Source organism: Pseudozyma flocculosa, assembly GCF_000417875.1.
Source record: "Pseudozyma flocculosa PF-1 unplaced genomic scaffold scaffold00007, whole genome shotgun sequence".
In the NCBI taxonomy this organism is placed as follows: domain Eukaryota; kingdom Fungi; phylum Basidiomycota; class Ustilaginomycetes; order Ustilaginales; family Ustilaginaceae; genus Pseudozyma; species Pseudozyma flocculosa.
Genome location: NW_006920875.1, coordinates 127,945 through 144,955, shown reverse-complemented (window position 1 = coordinate 144,955; position 17,011 = coordinate 127,945). Strand labels below are relative to the sequence as shown.

The following is a 17,011-nucleotide window of genomic DNA, read 5'->3' as shown; positions in this document are numbered from 1 at the left end:
CGTGGCGCGACAGCGAGGCGGGCGCGCGAGGTCGGTCGGCCGAGCCGCGGTCGCGGAAGGTGGCGGGCGGCGAGGCGTGGCGAGGTGGGTGGTGGCGCTGCTCTCGCTGTCGATGAAGGTGACGAGCGAGGCGCCCGAGAGGGCGAGCAGGTCGGGCTGCTGGGTCGCGGCGTCAAAGACGTCACCCAGCTTGACGGGCGCGGCCGGGGAGGCGGCGACCGTCTTGAGCAGCTCGAACCACTCGGCCGCAACGAGGTTCTGGCCGGCCTCGAGGGCGACGCTAAACACATTGCGGGGCGCGCTGCCGGCGCCGAGGAAGGCGTCGCTAAAGAGCGAGCCCATGACGTCCTCGTAGACGAGGCCCGACGTCGAGCCCGAGGGAATCTCCTCGAGCACGTGTAGGCTCTGCACGGTCTCGGGGATGGCCTTGCGCAGCTCGGCGTCGCTCCAGGGGCGGACGACCTTGACCGAGAGCACGCCGATGTTGTGGCGGACGGCGGGCGGCAGCGTCACCAGGACGGCGCGCGCCGACTGGCTGTGGGAGCCGTTGGGGACGACGAGAACGGCGGTGGCCTTTGCTGGTCCCGTGTAGTGGAAGTGCTCGGGCGCAGCGACGGCGGCGCCCTTCTGGGGCACCGAGAGAAGGCCGACCTCTCTGCCGGCAAAGGCGCCGTCAAAGACGTGGACGACGTTCTTGGCCGACTGGTAGGCGTACTGGGCCGAGTCGACGGCCTCCTGGCGCGTCGACGAGAAGACGACCTCGAAGGCGTCGCCGAGGGCGGCGGTGGCGGCGAGGACGGCGGCGTAGTCGTTCTTGATGGCCAGGTCGTCGTCGGTCGACTGGCTAGCGGCCGAGACCTGGAGCACAATCTTGCCGGCGTCGGTGGCGACGTCGTCGAGAGCGGCGAGGGTGGGAGCCATGGCGACGAAGCCGGCGGCGTTGGTCAGGGCGGTGACGACGCGGGTGGGGCCCGACGACGACGAGCCCTTTTTGGCGCCCGAGAGGTAGCCGACGATGGCGTTGCCGGCTCCCGAGCGGGTCTGCATCTTGAAGACCTTGGGCCTGCCCTGGGTCCAGCCTTTATCAAGGGCCTCGGCGGCCTGGGCCTCGCTGTGGGCGCCGAAGCCGCCGTTGGCCTCGCTCTCGTAGCTGAAGACGGCGGTGCTGTTGGCGTAGGCGATGGCGTCGATGACGCCGGTGCTGGTGGTGTTGGGGCTGGGGATGCCCGTGAGCCAAGCCTGTGCGGCGGCGTGCTTGGCCAGCTCGTCGGCCGAGGGGCCCGAGACGAGCGAGAGGTCGGCGCGGGTGTCGAGGTGGCTGACGCGGTTGAGGGGCGAGGGCTCGGGCTCGGCGTCGAGCTTGGGCTGCTCGTTGACGAGGCCCTTGAGCTTCTGGCCGCCTGCGGTGGCATCGGGTCCGCTGGGGGCGACGTTGCCCTCGGCCTGGGGCTTGGCGGGCTGGACGGGGCCGGGGCCCTTCTGGTCGACGGCGTCGAGAACCTGGGCGAGGGGAGGGTCGACGCGGCCGGGGGCGGCCTCTAGGGCGGCAGCGGCGGCATCGAGGGTCTCCTTTGCCTGCTTGTCGTTGTTGGAGGCAGGGGCGACAGGAGCGGGCGAGGCTGCGGCCTTGTCGTCGTTGGCGGCCGGTGCGATGGCAGCCGCCTTTGCCTTGTTGGTGGCGGCGTTTGCGGCGTCGGAGAGCTTCCTCTTGATGGCCTTTGTGGGCTTGTGTGCGGGCGCAAAGGCGTTTCTGGAGAGGGCGAATGCGCCAGCGCCGATGGCAAGGCCACCTGCAAAGATGGCAGCGCTCTGGTAGAGCGACTGGTGAGTGGCGGCCATCGTTGGGATCTCCTCTGTTGGGGGGGATCGAGAGGGTGGTGGTGGTGGTGGGAGAACGACGATGGGTGGGAACGGTAGCGCACCCTTTGGCTGGGAAGAAGCTGGCGCGGGCTTTGCCAAGCAGAAGGCTGCCATGGGCCCGCCGTACGACGAGCGGCGAGTCAGGTCAGCGCAGCCTGGCAGGAGGACGACGAGCAGAGCAGCGCAGCGTTGCCCGCGCGGGGAAACGCGCCGAGGCGGCGGCGAGAAGAAACGCAAAGCACGCCATCCAACCGGCCGCTCACGCCAAAAATCCAAAACCTCGCCTGCAGCAGCTGCGCGCCTGCTGCTGCTGCTTTCTTCCGGTCCGGATCGCCGGTCAGACCCTCTTCCGAGATGGCCACGAGGCCAGGCCTCGGAAAGCGGGCAGCTCAAGTCATCCAGCGGCCATTGGCGGATCCGAGGTTGGGGATCCAGGCCAACCTTTTCACCCGTCTTCCGAGGTTTGATCAGCCACCCTTGCCTGCCAGCAGCCAGCCCGTGATGCCAGAGGCCGGCGGGCGTTCAGGGTCCAACCAAGCCCTGCAGCCTAGCCTGCAGATAGAGAGGTACGTACGGTTGGCGGCGGCGGCTGGGCGGCGGGCGGTGCAGCGCCTCGCTGCCTCTCCGCTGGCAAAGAGAAGAAACCGCACGTCAGCGGCCTGGCCCACGAAGGATGCATGGTGGTTTGGATCTCTTCGCACCTTGTCGAGCAAGGCGCATTCCAGCAAAAAAGCAGACCGTACCCGCTGCTCATACAGACCATCGTCCGGCCTGACAACGGCAGCTGCTGCTGCTGTACCGTGGCGCAGTGGGCGCAGCTGGTACTACTCTCCCGCCCGTTGCTGCGAAACCGACTCAAAAGGGCGCAGCGGCACGCCCTTTGGCTTCCATGCACCTCGTCGCGGCTCCGGCGTCCATCGTCAAGGGCCCTCGCCCCTTCCTCCGCCCCTCGCTCCTCGCAGCCATTGTCATCGCAGCCTCTCGTCGTCCCTCAGGCGTCGTCGCAGAACATCAAACACGTCGACCACCACCACCACCACCACCACCACCATCGCTACCGCCACCAGGAGCGTACGGCCAAGAGCAGCCGCCATCACGGCCTTTCAAGTCGCCGTCACCCACCTATCAGACCTCCAGCAAGTCGAGGCAACGCGCTCACTTCCTTCGTTCGTCTCGCTCACCGCCTGCCAGCCCTTGTCCACGACAATCCATGGCAGGCCAGATACGGCCTTGAACCGCCAACTCGTCCCTGCTTCCAGCAAAGATCAGCGCGAGGAGCGGCGGACAAAGAGGCCGCTGCCTTCTCTGAGCCTGCAGTCTCCTCTGGCTGCTGTCAAAGATCACCGGTCTGCTCGTCCTGGTGCGACGCCGCTGTAGGCACAACGGCCGGCCTGCCGGTGAGGAGCAACCTGACCCTAGTCTTGGAGTCGCGGGGCTGCCCTTGACCGAGCTGCCACGATGCCCTATACCACCGTCACAGCCGCCGTGAGTGCTGCCTGGCATCCCGACCTGACGGCTTCGAGTCCGCTCTTGCCTATCGGACCCCACCAAATACTGACGGTTCCGCACACCCTTTTCCTCGTCTTCTGTCACGTCATCGCTTCGAAATTGACCCATGATCAGATCACGGTCACGCCCAGCTCAAGCCCGACCGTGGTCGTCGTCACTCAGACGCTCGCCGCTTCCGACCTCTCGCGCTTCTCCATCACGCCCACAGCCTCTCCCGGCGCCGACGCCTCCCACTCGAGCTCGCTCTCACCTTCGCCCTCGTCGTCGGCCACCAGCACTGAGAATGGCGGCGCCAGCAACTCAGCGCTCGTCGGCGCAGTCGCAGGAGGCCTCGTTGGCGGGTTTGCCTTCTTCACCCTCCTCGTCGTCATGGCCTGCCTCATCCGGCGCAGGTCGAAGCGCAAAGCAGGCGGTCCAGGCCGCGGGAGATTCAAAGGCCAGCGTGTCAATGTCGTCGGCAGCTCGCTAGGTGGCGCCGCTGCTGCCGCTGCTGCTGGAAGATTCTCAAAGGAAGGTGCCTCGTTCGTGGCACGGCCCGGTCTCTATGCCAGATCGGGACCTCACAGCCGGAGCGACAGCTCGGCGCTCGTCTCGCTCATGCCCGCTCACGGCGCTGCCTCGGATCACCATCACGGTGCTCACACTCCTTCGTCCTCTATGGGCAGCAACGGACCCCGCTACAGCCTGCTCCCGTTGCAGCCAGCGACGGCAGGGTACCAGTACGTCGATCCTTATGCCCATGACATTGCCCCCGCCTCGGTCGCCAACCGATCCGATCCAAGGCTCCCCGCTGGAGTCTACGAGCGAAGCTCGAGCCACTCACCGCAGCCATCGGGCCAGTCAAGGGCATCCTCGGCGCATTCGATGGCTCGACTCGGATCCGAGGGGTCTGCATCGATGGTTGCGACCTCCAACCCGGCCAGTCGGTCCAGCTTAGCCCTGAGTCGACCCCTCTCAGGTGCCACCTTCGGTCTCGGTCCAAGGTCGTCAGAGGCTCATCGTGGCGGCGGTGGCGGTGGCTTTGGCAGCGCCGGCAGCACTTCGGATGCTGAAACCCGTCGGCCGGGCTCGACACAGTCTCTATCGCTGCCCACCTCGCGCTGGTCTCGCCCGAGCTCGGCGGGGAGCAGCAGCCATACAGCACAGCCTCGCCCGCCCTCGGCCATTCTTGGCTCGCCCGCCTATTCGACCTCGGCGGCCGCCTACGCGATACCGACCCCGACGTTCGGGACGTTCCGCGACCAGCAGAAGCCACCGATCAATGGCGAGAGCGAGATGATGCAGAGGACACCGTCCTCGCAACGTCCCCCGGTCGCCGGCCTGCCGCTTTTGCCTTCCAATCTGTCGACAATTCAGGGCTCCATCTCTGAGGGCACGATGGCGACGACGACAACGACGGACGGGTCAGACAGCCTTCGGCGGGACAGCAACGTCTCGGGAGCCACCGTCCGCCAAGGTGAGGGAGTTTCGAGCGTGCCGAGGCTGCCTTCGATCCCCGCATCGAGCCCTCTGATCGTCCAAGGCTCAGCCTCGCCGCCGAGGATGAAAGAGAAACAGGACGGTGCATCAGGCGCAATCGCTTCGACCAGCGCCAACCACACCGCCGGAACGTACCTTTCGACGTCGAGCGGAACGCCGTCCAGGGGCACGGGCGAGGGCACGCTCGAGAGCTTCAACACCTTCACGGGCATGAAGAAGTCTGACCTGCACGTCGTCGGCACGCTCTCGTCGCAGAACTCGACGCTGCCGCCAATCGCGGCGCACGACGAGGCCGAGGAAAGCACGGCGGTGGACGCCAACACGGAACGGTGCCTGCAGGCGCCTCCGCCGCACGAGAGCTGGAGCGTCGACTCTCAAGGCCTGGAGTTCTGGCTGAGGTCCGAGGGCGACTCGAAGCCCAAGTCCGCGTCGAACGCCAACAGCCGCCCGATGCAGCCCTCGGTGGCGACGGGTGCGCAGCCTGCGGGCCGACACACTAGGCCCGCGCACGAGAGGGCGTCCAGCGGGACTCAGGGCAGCCGCCTGATTGAGATGTTTGAACGGAGCAGCGCTGGTCACGGTCAGGGCGCCACCAAGGATCCGCTCGGCGCTCAGAGCAAGCCTGAGACGTTTGCGCCTATCCAATCGCAGGGACAGAATGTCGGCAGCCTCTCGTCAGGCACAGCGGCACCGTCGGCGTCGGCCGCGGCGACAAGATCGCCACATGGGTCCGATCATGCTTCGGACATGAAGCCGAAGCGTGGGTCTAGTTCACCATTGCACGCCTTGGGCTTGCGTCTAGGCAAACCTGCCAAACCCAGCGACACTCCCAGCAGCAGCGCCCAAGCCGGCCCGGCGATGCCGGCTCTGAGCCTCGACGATCTGCCGCCGTTGCAGGCCAAGCGGCCTCTATCCAGTCAACCCTCTGCACCGCTCAACGAGAGCGAGCCGGGCGCCTCGCACCTTGGACGGTCCAAGAGCAGGGAGAGCGGCGACCTCCTGGGCAGCGACTTTTTCTCATCGGCGACGTTCGCGCAGCCCTTGACGATCCCGGCGCTCAGCTTTGACGGAAACAGCGGCCTGGACCCACCCGCGAGCCAAACTGGTTCCGGCCAGGCGATGCAGGCAGCTGTCAAGGTGACACGCTCGCCTCTGGGCGCTCTCGGCCTCAACTCGACTGCGACTGCGGTGGCACCGCCTGCTAAGGGGGATAGGAAGGGCAAGGCCAAGAAGGACGTCTCGAGGTCCAATGAGATCGACATTGACCAGCTCTTCTAGATCCCGATGTCGAGCATGTCTCCTCGTCTCGATTGTCGATTCGGGTCCAATCCCCTTTTCTGCATCGTTGCATCCTTTCACAAGCATGGTCCCGGTGCTCTCGTTGCCATCGCTCTCGAACCTCTGGACATTCCTTCATCCATCCATCCGGCCATCCATTCATTCACTCGCTCATTCTACAACTCCTGTATTCTAGTCATCCGATCCGCTCGTTTTCGTCCTCTCTCCGCCCATTCTTGCCCGCAATAGAGTCAGGATCTCGTACCACCGAGCAGTCGTAGCTGTGCGCAAGCGAGTGAGAGGCGGTCGGATTCAGCGTACGTTCCGCTTCGGTCCCAGGGGCGTTACTGCCACGTGGTCGGGCAAGGTACCGGACAAGGGAGAGGCGAAGAGGGCACGTACGGCACGACGAGGTTCGTACGAGAGCAGGGGCTTCCAGGCGCAAGCGGGGCAAGCAGGGCTAGAGCCGGGGCCCGGGGGGCGGGGGGCGGCGAAAATAGATAACGCAGGGTCGGTCGACGTGGGTGATTTATCGGCACGTTGTGATTGGTCGGATAGCCAGGCCTGCCCTGACCGGCTTGCCTCGCTGCCACGCTGGAAAACCACCTGCCATCTCTCCTTTCCCCGCACAAGACAGGACCATCATGAGCGAGGCTAGGATGCCTGTGGTGGTGCTATACACGATGCGTTGTGATCACCTGCCAAGACCTCACCACATGCCGATCTTGGCTCAGCCTCGATCCATCTACGCCAGAACGAAGTGTTGGCGTCCACGGCGCAGATAGACGTTGGGTCTTTCGTCGGACGCGAGCGAGAGCGTGTCTGTGTGGCCGAGTCGACTTTTCAGCTCTTATCGGGCTCGCTCGACGCCTTATCTCGCTGCCCTGCATCACCTCAACTCACGGCACGGCACGGTACGGTACGGTGAGCGGATCGCCAAACCCAGGCCCTGTGGCTACGTACGGTACTAGGCCGCTCTCCGGTGCAGCACCGCTTATCTCTCGGACGTCACGATGGCCCGAACGCCTTGGGGTCCATTTTCGTGGCAACCCCCGCTCCGTCCTCTTCGTTGCTGACCGAAAGAGGCGGTGCGAGCTGCTGACGGAGCGGTTCGTCGCTCCTCCCCCTGCCTTAAGGTGGCAAGCAAGGATGCAAGACGCCACACGGTTGATGGGGTTAGAGCTGTGATGAATGGACGTGCTGCATCAACCTATTCAGTGCGACCTGGCAGGAGTAGAGGCTGTCGAGTGAGTGGCTTGCTTATGCTACCGGTAGCTAGAGTCAGGGATGGCATCCTTCGCGCTTTGCCGTGTGGGCGGTGGATGGCGGTCAGCGGCGATCAGAGATAGAAGTGAGGGTGCGGGTGCGGGTGCGGGTGCGGGCCCGCGTGCTGCGGACCTAATCTCGACGTGCTTATCTCTGCTCGGATGGCACGCGGCCACCTCAAAAGCGCATCTCGACGCTGTCTGCCGATCCTCCCCTCTCTCGCCCTGCGCCCGCCTTCTGCCTGCCTAGAGGGATCCCCGCATCAAAGACCACGAGCCCCGCCGCCGCCGCCGTACCCGAACCCAGAGTCAGGAACACCGACGTTCGCCTGCGCAGCGATAACGTCCCGGAAAGAGACGGAGCGTAAGCCAAGCAAGCAGCCAGCCAAGATGAACCACGAGGCCGAGCGTGGGGACGGCTCAGAGAGAGATAGCGGGCGTTGAGACAGCGCCCCTGCCCGCTCCCGTTCGGCTCAAAGGTTGCCAAGAAGCTTGCTTGCCTGCCGACTCGAAGGGAATCTGTTGTCAGAGTAGTCAGAGCTCAGAGGAATCGCGATGCGTATGCGAACCCCTTGTGTGGTGCGTGGGCCATGCTAACAGCTGATAACGGACCGGCAAGGATCGGATCGCTCTGACAACCCCTTGCCTAGCTTGCCGTTGCGGCAGACAGAGCGCTACCGGCCGCTCTCGGCCTCACCTTCCGCGACTTCATCGGACGGGGGGCCCGGTCCCCCCTCATCCGGTCATGGTGGGGTTGCCCCTCTGGCCTTATCGCCCAGACCATAAAAGGACCCACGCCATATCTTTCCCCTCTACCTCTTGCCTTCCCTCCCCCGTCATCCCAACCAACCTTCCCTTGATCGCACTCGCGCCTCGTCGCTGCGCCCTCGCTCGCTGGCCCATAGCACCTCTCCTGGCCACCCCGGCCGTCACGATCTTCCACCTATCGGACACCCGCCCTTTGTCCCCTCTGGCATCGACCCACGGCCAATCAACCCCCCGCTAGCGCGCCGCCCATCATGGTCAACTCGACCTACACGCCAGAGCACAACCTGGTGACGCAGGCCATCGTCGATGGCGAGGCGACCGACATCATCTACAACCTCGGCGACATGGCGTGGATCATTGTCGCCACGGGCCTCGTCTTTATCATGATCCCCGGCCTCGGCTTCTTCTACTCGGGCCTCCTCCGGAAAAAGTCGGCCCTCAGCATGCTCTGGATGTCGATGGTGCTCCTGGCCATTGTGTCGTTTGAATGGTTCTTCTGGGGCTTCTCGCTCGCCTTTTCCACGGGCACCGACAACCCCTTTATCGGCGTGAGTAGTCATGCGTTGCGTCGCGTGCCCACTCGCCCTCGCCCTCGCCCTCGTGGGACCGCTGCTGACCCTCCTCGTCGCCTCTCGCCATCCTCGACGCGCGCAGAACCTCGACAACTTTGGCCTGATCAACGTCGACATGGGTCCCTCGACGGGCGGTGCCGTGGTGCCGCAGCTCCTCTACTGCATCTTCCAGCTCATGTTTGCCGCCATCACCGTCGTGATCGCGTGCGGCGCCTTCGCCGACCGCGCCCGCCTCGGTCCCGTGATGCTCTTCGCCTTTTGCTGGACGACGCTCGTCTACAACCCCATCGCCTACTGGACCTGGAACGTCGGACGCGGCTGGTCGAGCAAGATGGGCGGACTCGACTTTGCCGGCGGCACGCCCGTCCACATCTCTTCGGGCACCGCCGCCCTCGCCATCTCGATGTTCCTCGGAAAGCGCAAGGGCTACGGCACCGAGGCCCTCGCCTACCGCCCGCACAACGTCAGCTACGTCGTGCTCGGCACCGTCTTTATCTGGTTTGGCTGGTTCGGCTTCAACGGCGGCTCGGCCCTCGGCGCCAACCTGCGCGCCGTCCAGGCCATGATGGTGACCCAGATCAGCGCCTCGGTCGGCGGTCTGACCTGGATGTTCTGGGACTGGCGCCTGGAGCGCAAGTGGTCCGCCGTCGGCTTCTGCTCGGGCGCCATCTCGGGCCTGGTCGCCATCACGCCGGCCTCGGGCTACGTCGGCACGCCCGCCGCCGTCGCCTTTGGCGTCGTCGGCGGCACCGCGTGCAACTTTGCCACGGGCCTCAAGAACCTGCTGGGCTACGACGACGCCCTCGACATCTTTGCCGCCCACGGCATCGGCGGCATCGTCGGCAACCTCCTCACGGCCTTTTTCGCCGACAGCCGCGTCGCCTCGTTTGACGGATCCACCCAGGCCCCGCTCGGCTTCATCAACCACGAGTGGATCGCCATTGCCAAGCAGCTCGCCGACTCGGCCGCCGGCTTCGGTTGGTCGTTTGCCGTCAGCCTCATCCTCCTCTTTGTCATCGACCGCATCCCCTACTGCCACTTCCGCTCCAGCGAGGACGACGAGACGCTCGGCATCGACCTCGCCCAGGTCGGAGAGGAGGCCTACTACATCCCCCTCCCCGTCGACCTGCCCGCGGGCCACCACGCCGAGGCCGACTTGGTCTCGAGCAGCGTCAAGCACATCTCGCCCGCCCAGAGCGAAAAGGAGTTCCGCGAGCATCTCAGCGACTGAGCGGCCTTCCCTCGTCCTCCTCCCTGGCCCCGCATCGGACAGCCCTGGCCCTTGCGTTCGTTCGTTTCCTGTCTCCTTGTGATATCCCTCCCCGGATCGGGGCCTTCTCACTTTTTAACCTGTAATATCAAGCCCCCTGGAAGGCACCTTGACAAAGCGACCCGGGCCGGAAAACTTGTCATCGCGCCGCACAGCTCTAGGCCAAGGTCACTTCTCTGCAGCGCAGCCGCCTATCTGACCAACTGACAGGAGCTGAATCGACCTCGTCATTCGGCGCAGAAAGTCGCGCGGCGCAGCTTTTACTACTGAGGTACATCTTGGCGAGGCGTGTATGGTCGGGTCACAGCGGGCATTCTTGGGTTGCTGAGTCGAAGTGCAGCGAGAAAGAGGAAGCGTCCGTTCGGTGACCTGGTCGCGGTCATGTATGGCTAGGTGCCGAGGCCGTCTTCGGCGACGAGCCTCGCGCGATCGTCCATCAGGGGACCTCGATCGTGTTCAGCGATGCCGCGTCGGTCGGGCAGAGGTCCAGGACCGAGCTCGGGTAGGGCAGCTGCTTGATGGCTTCGGGGTGGATGACGACGGCCCCCATGAAGCCGCCGGCAAGGTGGAAGGCGATGTGGCAGTGCATGGCCCAAACGCCCGGGTTGTCGGAGAAGACGCGCAGCACCGCCCACGTCTTTTGCGGCACCACGATCGTGTCGCGGCGCGGAGGGTTGATGGTGTTGAAGCTCTTGGTCTTCCACTCCTCGACGGTGAGGTTGCCGCTGCCGCGGCCGATGATGTGGCTCTCGACGCCGTGGAGGTGGTAAGGGTGGTCGATCACGTCGGTGTTGACCAGGATAATGTCGGCCACCCATACGTCGTCGTTGAAGGTCATGCTCGTGATCTGGGCGGGGTTGATCGCGCCGCCGCGGTGGACCGACTCGAGGAACGGACGGTTGATGTAGTTGACGTACGAGGTGCCGTTGACGAAGAAGCGACCGACCCTCTGTGTGGAGCTGATGTTCATGAATCCGAAGCCGGTGATGAACTTGCCAACCTATTTGAGGGAGCGAAGCGAAGATCGGGCAGGTCAGTATCCACGCACTCGTCGGCCGGCATGGCACACGGCCTGAATGCAAGCGAACGAGCACTGCTCAGCCACCTACCCCGTCGGGATTCTTGTTCTCGGGCACGGTCTGCGGGATCAACGGCGTCAGCAGGTCGTCGCTGTTTGCATGTCAAGTCCAAGGCGTGTCAGGAGCAAGGGCCGTGGTCAGCAGAGTTGCGGCGCATCGTTGCCGCAAGGGGGCGCGCACTCACGAGAAGTCGACGCAGCCGGTGTTGTTGCTGTTGTTCATGTCGCTCCAGTCGCGGGGCACCGGCGAACTGACGGGCTCTTCGGGGAAGAACTGGTACTGCAGCGTGAGGTTGGCCGTGGGGTCGAGCGCCGGGTCGACCACCGCGAAGCACGACGTCTCGATGAAGGAGCGCAGCAGGAACGAGCTGTGGCGAGGCGAGGAGCGACAGAGGCGGCGCTGTTCCTCAGCACCGTCGTCGAAGACACTCCGAGCCAGGCGAGCCCCAGCCAACACTCACTCTCCAGGCTCGCCGACGTCCATCGTGACCAGGGCGTCGTAGCGCTGGCCGTTGTGGAGCGGGATGCGGTGCACCGACTGCTTGAAGATGGGCGTGCCATCGGCGGCAATCACGTCCAGCATGTGGCCATCGATCGAGACGTAGTTGAAAGCATGGGAGCCTGCGTGCGAATGAGGAGGAGCGGAACGGGTCAGGTCGGGTCGGTACGAGAAGAGCGTCAATTTCAGCGCTGACTGGCGGCAAATGCCGCGTGTCGCGCCCGGCGTCCTGCTCACCTCCGTTGATGATTCGCAGCCTGTACGTCTTTCCCGGCACCACAGACCTGGTCGGAGTCTTGAGATCGGCGCAGCGTGACTTGTGCTCGGCCATGGAGCAGCTGTGAGGTCGCGTCAACACCCAAGGCCCGGCCGCAGACGAAGTGGGACGGAGTCATCGAAGCGCCGTCAGCGGCAATGCCACGGCATACCATGAAAGCGACCGACAGAGACACGCGCGCCGACACTCACTTGAACACGCCGCGGCCATTGATCAGGGCGCTCTGTGGGCTCGGCGCCGCTGGCGTTCCCTTGTAGCCTGCAGGCGACAGCATCTCGCGAACGATCTTGTCGGCGTAGTCGTGGTAGTTGTCGGCCAGGAGGATGATGATCTCGTCGTCGTAGTCGCGGCCCTGCTGATACGGGTCGTTGGGCGAGTGGACGATCAGGGGTCCGTAGAGGCCGTCGGTGTACTGCACCGCCTCGTGCGAGTGGTACCAGTAAGTGCCAAACTGGCCCTGGACGCGGAAGCGGTACTCGAAGCTGCCTCCCGCCGGGATGGGACACTGTGTGAAGCCCGGGATGCCGTCCATGTAGGGCGTCGAGTTCTGGAACATGCCGTGCCAGTGGATGCCGGTGCCGACGTCGAGGTGGTTGTGAACCATGACGACGATCTCGTCGCCCTCGTTGCACTCGATCGTCGGTCCAGGAGCTTGGCCGTTGATCATGATCTGCCGTTTCTGTTGAGGTTGAGGGAGCAGGCGGGGCGAGCAAGGGGTTGATCGCGTCGTTTCCGGGGCCGTCAGCTCAGAGATTTGCCTCGGTGGCGTGGCCTGCATCGTCGGCAGCGATGGCTCTCTGTAGCTGAGTTCCCCCCTTGAGACTCACCGCGTAGCCATCTGGCGCTCCGTCAGCATAGTGGATGTTCCAGTCAAAGTGGTGCGTCTTCGGTCCTCCCGCAAAGCGTCCCTCGCCGCCGGGGCCCTGCACCACGGAGACGTAGCTCGCGTTGAGCACCTTTCCGAGGCCCTCTTCCAGGCTCGCGACGGGGTTGGGAGCAGAGTCGGGGTCGTTCTGCTCCAGCTGCTTGAGGTGTGCACCGGACGCCTTGACCTGGAGCTGGGCGACGAGCGGCTTTGACTGCGGGGCGGTGGCCGGCCTTGCATGGCTCGTGCCGCAAAGAGCTAGGCCCAGAAGGAGCACGACGGAGAGAACGGAAATCGTGGACCTCATGGTGTGCGGGTGAGATCGACGGCAAGAGAGACAGGGCGTGCTGTATGGCAAAGCCGTCTGGTCGGATGGAGGGAGACAAGGACGGGGAAAGGACACACATCGAGGCATCCCCTTAAGTAGGCTGGGCCGCCACCCGCTCCGCCACTCACCGGCTTTCAAAGCCAGAGAGAGGGAGCTGACCGTGCCGCCTTGTTCTCTGGCATACGGTCATGGGCCGGCCTCATTGAGTCGCTGGCCGTGATTCCGGCTCGGAAGGTGGGTGAGGAGGAGAAGCCAGGCCATTCAGGCAACGATGCACATGCCTAGACTGGACCGGCCCACCTCGCGGCCCAGGGGACCGGTCGGTCGCAATCCGAGCTACCAAGCGGCTGCCTGCCTGCCTGCACCCTAGCCTGCTTTGTCTCGATAGGGCGTAGCCGGGTCGCCACCAGCGCAGTAGTATCCTAGCTAGCCCTTCCGCGGCAATTCCCTTGCCTACCTGTTGCGCCTCGGCGAGACATTCCAAGGCCCTGCTCGGCCTGCTGGCTGTGGGAAACTCGGAAGGCTATGCGGTCCCGTCGGCAGGTCCCGAAACCCCCAGCGCGTGATGAGCTTTGCGGGCACTACTGCGTGCACACCCTGCCCCCCAACCTGAGCTCGGATCACCGCCGACAATGGAGGCGGTGGCTCCTATCGTGGTGGGGGGGTTGGAGTGCCTGGTGGGTGTCGTCCTCTACGCCCACAGCCGTGGTATAGCATGACAATGAAGCAGAGAGAACGATGTGCTCGTGGTCATCGGAGTGGCCGCGCCTGCCCCTGAGCCAGGCCGGTGGATAGACGGCGCAAGGCGGGGCACAGCTTCTCCAACGAGGGGGCTTTGCGACCAAGCTGGGAAGTTCAACGACGTCCGTCCGTCGGGCGCCGTGGACAGGGCTGAGAGGTTAAAATTTGATGAAGGGGTTTTATTACCGGTAAAAGGAAGGCGCGCTGGAAGGCGGACCGAGTTGGCGTCGACAGCTTGGGACCTGCATGCATAGGCCCGGATCTCGAGGTGGGGAGCAGGCAGGCCGGCCGGGATCGCTTGCCTGCAGCGGCCACGCCGTACGTATGTACGTTGCTTGGGCCCCGACACACTGCAGGGGCCGGAACAAGGTTCGGCTTCGCCGGGCCTTGGCGGGCACCGCCGACGGCTGGCTGCATGCGCTTGTGCCCACGCCAGACCGCCGACGGCTTGCCTCGCTGCTTGTTTAGCTCGCTTGGTCTCGGGCTGTGCGGTGCGGTGCGGTGCGGTGCGGTGTGGTGCCGGAGCAGCCTTTCGCGGAAGCGGTCTACGCCGGAGCTGACAGGGCCAGGTGGTGGATGCTCGGAGCCTCTCTGATAAGCCTTGACCTGGACCGAGCTTGAGGGGACCGCCCTTGCAAATCTCGGCCTCGTGGCTGTCCTAGCCTGCCATTTGGCCAGACGCCCCGAAGAGGACCGAGCGGGGGCCGCGCGACTGGGATCGACAGAAGACAACAGTGTGGGAAAAGCTTGTTGGGACCCTATCGGAGCAGTCCAAGTGCTCACGGAGCACATGCGACGATGTAGGCTGAAGCGGAGAAAAGAAGCGGACGGCGAGAGAGCCATATCATGCACGTATGCGTGGTGACAAAAACAACGCATGCGCCTCAGGGTCAGCTCGCGAAGAGGCAGCAGTAGACCGAGCAAGACATGCACGCCTCGGAAAGCCAACTTTGGGCGTAGACAGCCGAAGCGGCCCTGGTGCACCATGCGTCGATCTGGCCGAGGACCGGACTCACCTCCGAAAGAGTGTTCAGAGAAGAGCTTTTCGCCCCTCTCGAGGCCCCGGTAGAAGGTCTTGTTCCTTTCGGCTTTCTCCGTCTTTCGCAGGAGGTTTGCCATGCCTTCGAGTCCCTGATCGTCGTTGACCGTGCCGCCCGTGTGGCCGCCGTTGGGTTCGAGCGTCGGCGAGGTGGGGCAGGAAGGTGCAGAGTCGGTATTATCCTCGCTCGAGCCTGCATCGCCTTCCTCGACCACGTTGCTCGGAAGAGCAAAGACCTTGACCCGGACAAAGCCCACCTCTTCCATGGCCTCGGTTAGCTGAAGTCGCAAAGGGTGGGAGGGCAGCAGCGACGATGATACGGCAGATGACGCTCGTCAGCTCAGGCGGTCCGAGGGGCACCGTCGAGAGCGGCTCGAGACCCGGCTGATCGTACTGCAGTGCACTCACCTCTCTCAGAGACCAGATACGGAAGCCGTATGAGAAGACGTCTCTGCACCACGAGCCTGATCGAGACAGATGGCGTAGTAAGTGGATACAGGTTCAGCTCTAATTCTTCGCTCAATCCCGGACGCTCGGTCGTTTCGAATCCTGCGACCTCGGCAAGTCGACTACTCACCATCGCTAAAGCGGAAGCTCAGGCTCATCCGGAATCGATTCGTGAGCAGATCCACCGGGCCGTCTTCCCTCCAGTACTCGAACCCGCCGTGAGCCGAGCCCGTCCGCACCATCTTGAGCTTGCCTCGAGGCCACTCTGCCCGCGTGCCGATGTCTTGGGGTTTCGAGGGGGCCATCACTTCCAGCACCTTCTCAGCCTCGTTGTCGTCGTCGTCATCGTCGTCGAGCGGTGCGGCTCGTCCTGCTCCGGTCCGTGCCGGACCGCCGCCGACGCCGACGGCGCTCGACGTCTTGGCTGCCCTCGGCTTGGTCCGATCGGCCTTTAGGACCACCTGCTTCTGCCCGTCGCCGCCGCCCCGTCCGAAACCGATCTCGTCGCGAAATCGGGACCACAGCTCGTCTTGGTCCTCGTACCTCTCGCCCGTCGACGGGCCAGCAAACATGTCGGTGATGAACACGCCCGTCTTGGGCCGCAGCGTACGCAGCGCCATCCGCAAGTAGGCGAGGAGCGTGGCGCGGTCGTGAAAGTAAGCCATGGCGTAGTTGAGCGAGGCGATGATGTCTGGCGGATCCAGCGCCATGCTTCCAGCATCGCTCGACTGCTCCGCACCTGGCGCGGGCACCGGGAGGTCGAGCACGTCGCTGTGGAGCAGCGTCATCCGCGGCCTTGGCGCCCTCGAAGCGGCGGTAGAGGTTGATGGGTCCTTTGCCTTCTTGGCCAGCTTCTTGGCCTCCTTCTCGAGCTTCTTGGCGAGCTTCCGGTCGAATCGCTCGGTGGCAGCTCCGGGCGCCCAGGTACTCGAGCCGGTCGGCGGCAGGTCTGTCGTTGCGTCCGCCTCGCCGTTCGCAGAAGAGGAGGCTGCAGCATCGGTGCCTTGACCTGGAGATGGCTCCAGCTCGATCTTTCGAGTTCCCTCGGCGGTGGAGCCCGCCTGCTTGGCAAACTTGGGGCTCTGAAGCAGGATGACCTTGTCGGCGCCGAGCCTCTGGTGCGTGTGTGCGAGGGCATCATAGTCGATGTCGACGCCCTGCGACCGGTTGCGCGGGTCGAGCGCTAGCCAGGTCGATGCAACGATGGCTGGAGGCAGTGTACAGAGAAGAGACGGAGATCGCGACCAGCAAGACAGAGACGTGTCAGTCAGTCCAGCCTTTTTAGGCTTCGTCGTCGTCCGCCGCGCCTCTGCCTACCGCTCACCCGTGCTGCAGAAGTCCTCGCGAAGCACTCGCGCCTCAGACCTGTCGCTGTCCTCCAGCTGCGCATGCGAGTAGAGGCTGTCAAGGTTGCCGCATTCGACCACCGGCTCTTGTACGGCCTCCTCGTAGCACCGCAGGATGGGCGCCGTGGCCGCCAGCGGTGCCCTGCCGAGGTGGTTCGAGCTGCCGTCGGCGGCTTTTCGATCGTCGTCGGCCGAGGACGGGCCCGGCGACCAATTGGGCCGAGCATGAGCGAAGGGGTCCGGAAGCATGGCGGGTCGTGGCTCGGCACCTTTTCCTGCTGACCTCCTGGCTCGGAGCGATATGTCAAGTGGGCCGGATCGAGGGCGCTACCGAGCTGGCAAGCCGGTAAGTCCGAGCGAAGGCGAAGAGTCGGGCGCTGGACTCGACGA

General features: G+C 64.7%; 5 protein-coding genes across 5 annotated transcripts in view; 2 read left to right on the top strand and 3 right to left on the bottom strand.

Moving 5' to 3' along the window:
- PFL1_02482 (uncharacterized protein) overlaps positions 1 to 1,839 on the bottom strand; it is a gene marked incomplete at both ends in the record, with an annotated part of 4,521 nt that extends 2,682 nt beyond the window's left edge. The window contains one exon of the mRNA XM_007879999.1: positions 124 to 1,839. Coding sequence (XP_007878190.1) covers positions 124 to 1,839 — 1,716 coding nt within the window. The remainder of the gene's footprint in view (positions 1 to 123) is intronic.
- Positions 1,840 to 3,318: 1,479 nt separating this feature from the next.
- On the top strand, positions 3,319 to 6,126 carry PFL1_02481 (uncharacterized protein; the record flags this gene model as incomplete). Its single annotated transcript, XM_007879998.1, has 2 exons — positions 3,319 to 3,345; positions 3,484 to 6,126. The coding sequence occupies 2 exons, from the start codon at positions 3,319 to 3,321 to the stop codon at positions 6,124 to 6,126; spliced, it is 2,670 nt and encodes an 889-aa protein (XP_007878189.1).
- Positions 6,127 to 8,410: 2,284 nt separating this feature from the next.
- Positions 8,411 to 9,962, top strand: PFL1_02480 (uncharacterized protein; the record flags this gene model as incomplete). Its single annotated transcript, XM_007879997.1, has 2 exons — positions 8,411 to 8,707; positions 8,814 to 9,962. The coding sequence occupies 2 exons, from the start codon at positions 8,411 to 8,413 to the stop codon at positions 9,960 to 9,962; spliced, it is 1,446 nt and encodes a 481-aa protein (XP_007878188.1).
- Positions 9,963 to 10,437: 475 nt separating this feature from the next.
- Positions 10,438 to 13,135, bottom strand: PFL1_02479 (uncharacterized protein; the record flags this gene model as incomplete). Its single annotated transcript, XM_007879996.1, has 7 exons — positions 10,438 to 11,001; positions 11,111 to 11,171; positions 11,265 to 11,447; positions 11,541 to 11,700; positions 11,816 to 11,916; positions 12,047 to 12,534; positions 12,683 to 13,135. The coding sequence occupies 7 exons, from the start codon at positions 13,133 to 13,135 to the stop codon at positions 10,438 to 10,440; spliced, it is 2,010 nt and encodes a 669-aa protein (XP_007878187.1).
- Positions 13,136 to 14,568: 1,433 nt separating this feature from the next.
- On the bottom strand, positions 14,569 to 16,870 carry PFL1_02478 (uncharacterized protein; the record flags this gene model as incomplete). The annotated part of the gene is made up of 5 exons (XM_007879995.1): positions 14,569 to 14,594; positions 14,806 to 15,106; positions 15,237 to 15,292; positions 15,406 to 16,482; positions 16,600 to 16,870. The coding sequence occupies 5 exons, from the start codon at positions 16,868 to 16,870 to the stop codon at positions 14,569 to 14,571; spliced, it is 1,731 nt and encodes a 576-aa protein (XP_007878186.1).
- Between the last annotated feature and the right edge of the window lie 141 nt (positions 16,871 to 17,011).